This window comes from Citrus clementina, unplaced genomic scaffold, assembly GCF_000493195.1.
Source record: "Citrus clementina cultivar Clemenules unplaced genomic scaffold, Citrus_clementina_v1.0 scaffold_6, whole genome shotgun sequence".
Lineage (NCBI taxonomy): Eukaryota > Viridiplantae > Streptophyta > Magnoliopsida > Sapindales > Rutaceae > Citrus > Citrus x clementina.
In genome coordinates this window covers 10,349,953-10,360,136 of record NW_006262139.1, presented here as the reverse complement: position 1 = coordinate 10,360,136, position 10,184 = coordinate 10,349,953, and the positions used below count along the sequence as shown (strand labels likewise).

Genomic DNA, 10,184 nt, shown 5'->3' with positions numbered 1-10,184 from the left:
TATATCTTCGGCTTTGTGGTAAGAACTTGAGCCATCAATTTCTAGTCCCAGCTTTCATGTTGGAACTTAAATTTTTTCTCTTAGTTATATAATTAGATAGGAATCTCTTCCCACAGAAAATGTGGGAGTATATATTGTTGGTGCAAATTTTGTCCCAACTTATGATATGGAAATTTTGACTGAGGACAACCCCCTTAGGACTTGTGTTCCTCTTTGTTAGATTTTATGATTGTGAGTTCATTCTTTGGGCTGATCTTTATGGGCCTTTATATATGCTCTTCTGAGTCCACTTCCTTAGGCAATCAGAAGGTCCTTATCTTGTGATACTCTACAAACACAAGAAAATGATCAGAGGGCCGGCTTTACCGGTGTAAACCCTCCGACGGTCAAGTCAGTCACCGAACTTTTGGAAATATAAATTTAAAAAGAGAAAGATTAGAGGGAGAAAGTTAACATTTTCCCCTTTTGAGTCTCTTTTTTGTCTTACCTTTTAATGAGAATGAAAGACATATTTATCGACCAAACTAATTTGACTTGGGTCCTAGTTATTTTGATGACAAATGTCATTGTTCTTGTGACATTTGGCAACACTTGTCCTCTAGTGTCCATGTGGATTGACACATGGATATACAAACTTGTCTACAGATTAGAGGAAGGAACGTTTTATCCTTAAGTTATTTTTACTAAGACCTTGGGATCATAAGAGCCTTCAAACTTAGGAGGTTTGTCCTAGGATAAGAGCTTAGAACCTCAGCACGTTTTAAATTTTAAATCCTTGCCACATAGTTGATTTATCCTAGGTGATTTGTCTTACGATAGGAATCTAGGACCTTGGCTCCATTTGGGCTTTGAAACCTTGTTACTTAAGAGGATCATTCTAAGTGATTTGTCCACTACTTCGTGGGCTTAATTGGGAGGGAATTTATTAGATGGGCCTTATTGAGATTAAATTTATTTTGGCCTTATTAGACTTATTTTATTTTTGGTCCAACAGTTCCCCCCCCCCCCCCCAAGTCTAAAATTTTTAAATAAATAAAAAATTTAGACTTTCTTATTATTAGTTTTTAATATCTTTAGGAGAATTTTCTCCAAGAATTTTATCCTTATGAGGGTTTTCTTTAAGGAAATTTTCCTTAGATTTTATCCTTATGAGGATTTCATCCTAAGATGATTTTCTTTAAGGAAATTTTCCTTATATTTTATCCTTAGGAGGATTTCATCCTTGGATGACTTTCCTTAAATTTTATCCTTAAGATGATTTTATTCTAAGATGATTTTCTTTAAGGAAATTTTTCTTAAATTTTATCCTTAGGAGGATTTCATCCTATGATGATTTTTTTTAAGGAAAATTTCCTTATATTTTATCCTTAGAAGGATTTTATCATAGAATGATTTTCTTTAAGGAAAGTTTCCTTAGATTTTATCCTTAGGAGGATTTCATCCTAGGATGACTTTCCTTAAATTTTATCCTTAGGATGATTTTCTTTAAGGAAATTTTCCTTAGATTTTATCCTTAGGATGATTTTCTTTAAGGAAAATTTCTTTAGATTTTATCCTTATGAGGATTTCATCATAGGATGATTTTCTTTAAGGAAATTTTCCTTATATTTTATTCTTAGGAGGATTTCATCCTAGGATGATTTTCTTTAAGGAAATTTTCCTTAGATTTCATCCTTAGGAGGATTTTTCCAAGGATCTTTATCCTTGATTTCCATCCTTAGCAATGATTATTTTATTTCTATCCTATGATGATTTATTGATGATTCAAATTTCCATCCTATAATGATTCTTTCCATACGTGGATAATTTATTTCCATCCTAGGATGATTTTTGGAGATTTAAGCTATCTAAGGAGAATTTGATTCCTTCCTAAGAATATTTTATTTCTATCATTAATTGCCTTAATTGCAAATCCTCTTTAATTGATTAAGATCATCTCTCTCTCTTCTATATAATGCCTCATTTCTCATTATCTCATGCAATAGTTTACAAGAGAAAAGAGAAGAGGTTAGAGAGAAAAATTTCTCAAGGTGCCCGACAGTGGTGTTCATAGTAACTGGCGACGAATTTTTGGCGGCCTTTTGCCGACTCTCTAGTGATTTTCCTGTGACTTTCCGACGTCTTTTTGTGAGTATTTATTTATCTACTTCTTCCTTTACAGCCAGAGATCTTTCGGCGTTCATACTTCTTCTTTTCTGTCGAACTGGTTTCATCTTTGGGTTAGTACTTAAACGATGTACCACTACCCAAGGATCAATGCTTGTTATATCATTATGCGTCCAAGCAAACACATCATGAAATTCTTTCAGAAAGCTAACAAGCTGCTTCTTCAGCGGATCAGGCAATCGACCCCCAATCTTCACGACTTTACTCAAATCTTCACCAAGTGGAAAGTCTTTCAAGTCATCAATTGGGCTCGCCCTTTGATCATCTTTTACTATCCTAGGATCAAGGCTTGTGATTTGAAGAGTTTCTTTGCCCATCTTGAACGCTATCTCATAACACTCCCTTGCTTCTTTTTGTTCTCCTCGCACGACTTCAACCCCAGCTTCAGTTGGACACTTCAACACATAATGATAAATTAAAGTTGTTGCTTTTAAAGTATAAAGAGTCGGCTTTCCTAAGACAACATTATAGGAACTTGGTTGATCAACTACAATAAAGTTAACCATAGTGGTCACCTTAGTTGGGCTTTTTCCGAAAGACACTATAAGCTCTATAACTCCTTTAGGAACTACACTTCCTCCTGCGAAACCATGAAGTGAAGTAGTGTAAAGTTTCAGTTGTGATCTTTCTAACCCCATTCGAGCGAAGGTTGACAAGAATAAAATATCAGCTGAACTCCTATTATCAATAAGAATCTGATGAAGACGTTTATTTGCCACTGGGAGGGTGACGACTAAAGCATCACAATGAGGATGATGAACTCCCCTAGCGTCATCCTCGGAGAAGATTATTGGTATACCACAAACCATTGATCCTTGAGATTGATTAGTCAAATTAACCTCGGGACCATTGGGTTCATGTCTTGCTTGGTGAGCTAGATTTTTCCTTGACTTCCTGGAGTCTCCTGCAGCCGGCCCTCCCCAAATGCGATTGACATTAGATATGCTTTCATCACTATCTTCATTCTTTTTTCCTTTTCTCTTCTTTGAAGATTCTGGTTGCTCACTCTTCACTCGATCCTCGGGATTTCTTACATACTCCTATAGTTGTCCTTGTCGAATTAAGCTTTCTATTTGTTCCTTAAGCTCAAAACACTCAGAGGTGTCATGCCCATGATCTTTATGAAAATGACAATACTTGTTTGGATTTCTTCGGGATGGATTTGTCCTCATAGGAGGCAGAGTTCTAAACAAAGTTGGATTTCTTACCTGCATGAGAATTTGCTCCTGAGTAGTATTAAGCTCTGTAAAGTTAGTGAATTGAGAGGCTAACCGAGGACGAGTGTCTCGGACTTCAGAGCGTTCCCCAGGACAAAATTGGTCTCTTCTTAGAGATGGATCGGGTCTGACCACTCTTCTTTCTCTCCGATCATCTTTCTCTCCGATCATCTTTCTTTTTCTTTCCTTTGGTTGGTTCTCATTTCTCTTGATTTCTGTTCTTGAATCTTTCTTCCGCATTGGCATATTTCTCGACTCTCGCAAGCATCTCAGAGTAAGAAGTGGGTGGTCTTTTTGAAACTGACCACCATAGTTTTCCCATCTTAAGCCCTTCCATAATACCAAAAAGTGATATGCCATCATCATAACCATCTACTTGGATGATCTCATTATTATACTTTCTGATGTAGTCTCTTAAGGTCTCCCATTCCTGTTGTTTGACGGTCAATAGGTAAGTCACTGGTTTTCTTCTTTGTTGGGCACTTCGGAAGTGAGAGGTGAATTCTCTACTCAAATCTCCAAAGGATGAGATGAAGTGTGGCTGCAACTTTCGGAACCATCTTCGTGCTGCTCCTACTAAGGTAAGAGGAAAAGCCCGATAAAGAATTGCTTGTGATGCTCCTTGCACTTCCATAAGGGTGCGATACAATTCTAAATGTTCTGTTGGATCCCTCTGCCCATCATAAGGCTCCATTTGGGGTAAATGAAACCTAGGTGGATATTTTGCTACCATTATATCAGAAGCAAATTGTGGCTCATGTTTTGCTGTTACATCATCAAGTGGGCCCATTTCTCGAACCATTTGCTCAAGTCTCTGCATCATTTCTTGTAATCCTCTGTCAACTTCCTCTCATTGGTCTAAACCTTCTCTGGTCATTCTCCTCCTAGATCTTCTTTGGTTAAGGGAATGCTTGAGATTATCTTCATTTAACTCTTCTCTAGACTTGTTCTAAAGGAGCCGGAATCAACCACATTACCTCCACTTGAGTTCTCGCCTTCCTTAGCTCGAGCTGGAAATTGGCCGAAGATTCTATTGAAGTTACGAGCCAACTAATCCACTTGTTGTTGAAGTCGAACAACACGAGGCTGTCCTCGACGTCTAGTGTGGCGAGGTGGATTCAAATGAGGATCTGGAAGAGGATGGATAGGCACCACGTCATCATCATCTAGGTCTCGTTGTCGTCTCCTTTGTCGGAAGTGAACATCCTCATCCACTCTAGATCTTTCATCATCAGCCTCAAGGTTATAGTACTCATTGTTAGAATCCATGCTCATAGTAGGGCTTCCAAGACTTTTATCGGAAGATCCCCACAGACGGCGCCAAACTATTGGTGTAAATTTTGTCCCAACTTATGATATGGAAATTTCGACTGAGGACAACCCCTTTAGGACTTGGGTTTCTCTTTGTTAGATTTTATGATTGTGAGTTCATTCTTTGGGCTGATCTTTATGAGCCTTTATATATGCTCTTCTAAGTCCACTTCCTTAGGCAATCAGAAGGTCCTTATCTTGTGATACTCTACAAACACAAGAAAATGATCAGAGGGTCGGCTTTGCCAGCGTAAACCCTCCGACTGTCAAGTCAGTCACCGGACTTTTGGAAATATAAATTTAGAAAGAGAAAGATTAGAGGGAGAAAGTTAACATTTTCCCCTCTTGAGTCTCTTTTTTGTCTTACCTTTTAATGAGAATGAAAGACATATTTATCGACCAAACTGATTTGATTTGGGTCCTAGTTATTTTGATGACAAATGTCATTGTTCTTGTGACATTTGGCAACACTTGTCCTCTAGTGCCCATGCGGATTGACACATGGATATACAAACTTGTCTACAGATTAGAGGAAAGAACGTTTTATCCTTAGGTTATTGTTACTAAGACCTTGGGACTATAAGAGCCTTCAAACTTAGGTGATTTGTCCACCACTTCGTGGGCTTAATTGGGAGGAAATTTATTAGATGGGCCTTATTGAGATTAAATTTATTTTGGCCTTATTAGACTTATTAGACTTATTTTATTTTGGTCCAACATATACTTATATCTTTGATACTGTAACGATGGATAAATCTGGATTGTGCCACAATAGAATTGATCTAGATTAGTCTTAAAAAATTTCTTATAACAAATATTAGTAAACCTTTGATTATATTGTTACACTTCGATAATTGAAAAAAAAAATCAAAGCCAACAATCACACAACGAGCGTCGTTGAATTAACAAGATCACATTTCACATTCTATTAATATTTTTTACTGAATAAAGCATACTTTTTCAAAAGTTAAAGAGTTGAATAATTCTTTTACACTGGAACACTAACAATACGAGCAAAACAATTATATCTATAACGAAACAAATTATTTATAGATGATCGGACTCTGTGACTTGTAATAGGGTAATAATTATGTCTATGAAGAAAATAATGACAAGAATCGCATTACTAATAAAAAATCACATGTCAATTTATAAACATGTTAATCATCTTCCAGCAAAACTTACACCACCTGTTAAAAGAGAAGAAAAAAAGGTTCAGTTTACACGTATATAGAATCTTATCCCATTGGGTTAACAATGACTGAGAAGCAAGAGAAACAATTTGCCACTATGATCACTGCGTTCAGCATCCTCCTCCTCGTTGGATTCTTCAATGATTGTGTCCAAACGAGGAGAATTTGAAGGCTTCTTTGGGTAAATAATGGGAGCTGGAGCTACCTCCGTCCACGACTTCAATTCTCTAATTGCCTTGGCCATATTTGATTGAATCACCCCAAAACAAAACGAGTTAAGAGAAAAAAGGCTGGAGTTTAAAAGGGTTGCAAAGAGTTGACTCTAAGAAGAGAGAGGTGGGATTTTAAATTGTCTATTTCTTCAGAAAAAAAAAAAAATGATTTTCTTTTTGAACGAGGGCAGAGCAAATGACCAAGTAGCGGGCTTTTTATAAGCGAAGAGAGAACATAAGTAAATAGCGAAAGAATGGAAACAAAATGCGGGCCAATCAACAGGAAAAATTGGCGGTGAGGTGGGAGTACATTTGTCCAACGTTATAATGACTTGTAAAAAGATACTAAAAATATCAACAAGCAACCTCTATGCGTTGGAATTTGTAGAACCGAACATTCTGGAAAGAAACCGTATGATTCACAGGACACACAGATACACAACAAAACAGATGACAAATTATATCATGCATCAAATGACAAAACCTAACAAGTAAACCTTAAAAACCCTTTGCGTGTCCCGCCGGCTTGGCTCAAAAACACCCTATGTCGCACGCAATAATTTTTACCAGCAATTAAGATCCTAACCACTGATGAAAGTAAAAATGCTACAAATTTAATAACATACATGTGATGATTTCCATACGAGAGAAGTAAAATTATAATAAACTAATAAAAATATGGCAATTGGTACGACTCAAGATTTGGGCTTTGCACATTCATTTTATTCCTTCAGATGGCATTCTGACAAGATTAGATATAATCAGGGCGAAGGCGAGAACTGCTTTGTGCCACATAGCCTTTGTGTTTATTAGAATCATCCAATATGCATTGTAGAGTATCTGTGCATTTGTTATCCTATAACTAGTAAATATTGACATCTAATTCTGTACAGATGTCATGATTTCACAGTACATTTTCATACTCTGGATTCTGGAAATCATTAGTGGCACTAAGATCTACCACATTCGGCTACCTTTGGAAGCTAAGATTAAGTGTAGAATTAAACTAAATTTTAGGACAAAATATTAACCCATGCATGACATGCTGTCACTTGGATTGGACTAATAGCCTAAATTCAAATCTTAACACTAAATTTATGGAATTAGTAATCTCAATTTTTATGTAGATTTAGTTAAAATTAGACAATAAGAAAAAAAAATGTTAATCCATGCGTGACATGCTGTTCATTTATTTATTGTTATAAGTTAATTTATTTTTTCTTATTCATGATCTCCTTAAAAATTATTAGTTAATTTATTAGTTGAATAGTTTTATTTATTTTATTTAATGAAATAATAAATCTCATATGACATAATCTATGATTTAAAAAATTTATATTTCATTATTATAATTATTATAACCCAATAACTAATTCAATATATATATATATATATAATTTTTTCTTATCAATTTTATTTTAATCAATTATAATATTTCTTATTAAACATCTATAAATAGCTGATGTTTAACCATACATAAGTCAGCACTAAACATGTAAACTAACCTAACAAAATCCAGTGTAATCTAGTCTAATCTTAATAGTTAGTCTAATGCTCCAATCCAATCCTCAGTGCCAAATGTAGCTTACAGCCTACATGTACTAAAAGAAGAAAGAGAAAACCCCACAAAGAACCTACACATTCAGAAATATCATAGTGTAACACACAAGCTTCACCTTACTTCAATTTAAACAGGAGCATTTACTTGCCATTTTCACAAAAGCAAAGCACATGCCAACTCTTCTATCTGAAATTAAAAAACAAAGATCGTCCACCCAGCTCCATAGTTCACTTATTCAACAATACATTAGAAGCACTGTCAATTTTTGTATGAATAAGTCAATCGCATCTTACCCTAGGATAAAATCATTAACAACCATGCTTATAATCACAATTACATTCATACAAACTCTAAGTTCAAGACCACCAAGTAAAGCACAAAATGAAAAGATAACCTTGAAAGCACTATTAATCAAATATGAACTTCATGAAGTGCAAAGTAACCAGAAACCAATTATAAATGCAATGAATGCATTATATGCCACAAAAATACAGCAATCAGGTAGTGATGGTAATTTCAAACAATTAGTTGAAACTAGGACAGAACTACCAGAACATATGCTTCCACAACCATACCGTGGACACCGTTAATCCAACAAACCATTACACAAGCATGTATTAACCCAAAGAAAAAATGAAAGAAGAAAGAAAAGAAAAGCTACACATGAAACAGATCGGCCCACGTGAAACATAACTCCCAGTTGTGTAAGGATCAGTGGCTTCACATGAAAATACCCATGGAATACTTAAAATAAAATCCTGTCATCCTCAAGATGGACTCGACAATGGTTTTAAGCATCAGACAAGCTACACTTAAGTTTAGAAGGTACTCATAGACCTAAAATTAAGAGAAAAATCAAGTTCAGCTATGCGTATGACAAATCTGAAACTCGAACAAATTGTGAAACATAACAAAAAAATCAAATAATACACATAGGGCATATAATCAAATCAACTTATTTTGAGCTATCTTAAATATGTATCCTATTCTCTAAAACTAAGTACTGTGACAAAATAATCAACCCGCGTCAACAAAAAATCTAACCAACTTTCTAAATTATCTCGACTCATTACACTTATTTCTTCTAATCAGTATCCCACACCAATAACACTATGTAAGACATCAGCACACAATTTCAGCAGGATTGACAGTCTGTCAATAGATCAAAACAAGTTATCCAAAATGAATTCTCAAACATCAATGTGATGACACCCTAGTGCTGCAGGCGCTTCCATAGCCACCACATTAGCTTCAAATAATATAAAAACACAATGCGAAATAAACAAGATTCATTTGCATTAGAAAATTTAAATTTCAAAGATCCAATATACGTTTTCTGAAGCATCATTCAACATAAGTCCACTAAATTAAACCTTACATCTCCTAAATTCCAATAATAAAGCACTCGTTTAAAGCTCGAATAATTGGAGACATCATCAAAATCCTTGTAAAGATCCAAAACTGATAATTAAAAAAAAAGGCACTGATATATAGAGATAAAAACAAAAATTAAAATCTAAAATAGACCCCCTCACAAACAGAGTCTTCAATCAAGAGGAATTTCGACATCACCATCAGTGATCTCCTGCTGCAGGTCCCTAGGGTCCTTGCCATCGACCGTACACCCAACAGAAACGCATGTGCCCAAAATCTCCTTAACGGTGCCACTCAAATCCTTAGCCATCGACCTGGGCCGCATCACTTTTGCGATTTCGATGACGTCATCGAGGGTAATGTTGCCGTTGTGCTTGATGTTCTTGGTCTTCTTCCTGTCCCTCTCGGGTTCCTTGAGGGCTTTAATCACCAGGGCGGCGGCGGAGGGAACGACGGCGACCTTGGCCTGACGGTTCTGGACGGTGAGCTTGACGGTGACACGTAAGCCCTTCCAGTCCTTGGCGGTTTCCTTGGCGATGTCCTCTCCGATTTTCTTTGGGGAGAGACCGAGGGGACCGATCTTTGGGGCGAGGGAACTGGCGGCTCCCACCTCGCCACCGGTCACGCGGACGTACACGTCCACCACTTGGCTCGGGTCGAACTTCGGCGGCATGATTGCTCTGCTGGTTACGGCTACAAAGAGTGTGTGAAGTGCTTTTTGCTTGCCCTGTCTTTTGCGATTTGCGGAGGCGCAGCAAGAAATGAATATAAGCAGAAGCTAGGGTTTTTAGCGGGGTTGAGGCCAAATTACGATTTTCTCCTCGAGGGATTGGAAGATTTTCGTGGGTCTTTATTTGGGCTTATTAATTGGGGGGAGGTGATGGATTAAAGGGCAGCCCAATTTAGTATATGTTTTAAATTGGGTTATTAGCTCAATACTCACTTTGATGAATACACAAAAATATGTATTAAATGGGTTTTGGGTTGTATAAAGCCTTATCCTTTCAATTCAGGCTCATTTTGGGATTGTTGTAAGAGTAGAGTTTTTGGCACCCCTGTAACTTCCTCAAAAAGCCCCGTTTATGAACTTTCAAAAACCCCTTTGTAATCCCAAAATTACCCTCATCTTTTTACTTTTTATTTCAACTGC

The 10,184-nt window shown here is 36.5% G+C and overlaps 2 protein-coding genes across 2 annotated transcripts; both read right to left on the bottom strand.

The window, feature by feature from the left end:
• Window positions 1-3,582: 3,582 nt before the first annotated feature.
• Window positions 3,583-4,206, bottom strand: LOC112097346. Its single transcript, XM_024182532.1, has one exon. It carries the CDS (start codon window positions 4,204-4,206, stop codon window positions 3,583-3,585), a length of 624 nt encoding a protein of 207 aa, XP_024038300.1.
• A 4,733-nt stretch (window positions 4,207-8,939) lies between these two features.
• LOC18037901 (60S ribosomal protein L12) lies at window positions 8,940-9,805 on the bottom strand. Its single transcript, XM_024182004.1, has one exon. It carries the CDS (start codon window positions 9,705-9,707, stop codon window positions 9,207-9,209), a length of 501 nt encoding a protein of 166 aa, XP_024037772.1. The 5' UTR covers window positions 9,708-9,805; the 3' UTR covers window positions 8,940-9,206.
• Window positions 9,806-10,184: the final 379 nt, after the last annotated feature.

Coding starts and splice junctions, on each gene's coding strand:
- LOC18037901 (XM_024182004.1), bottom strand. CDS start 9,707: ATGCCGCCGAAGTTCGACCCGAGCCAAGTGGTGGACGTGTACGTCCGC.
- LOC112097346 (XM_024182532.1), bottom strand. CDS start 4,206: ATGATGCAGAGACTTGAGCAAATGGTTCGAGAAATGGGCCCACTTGAT.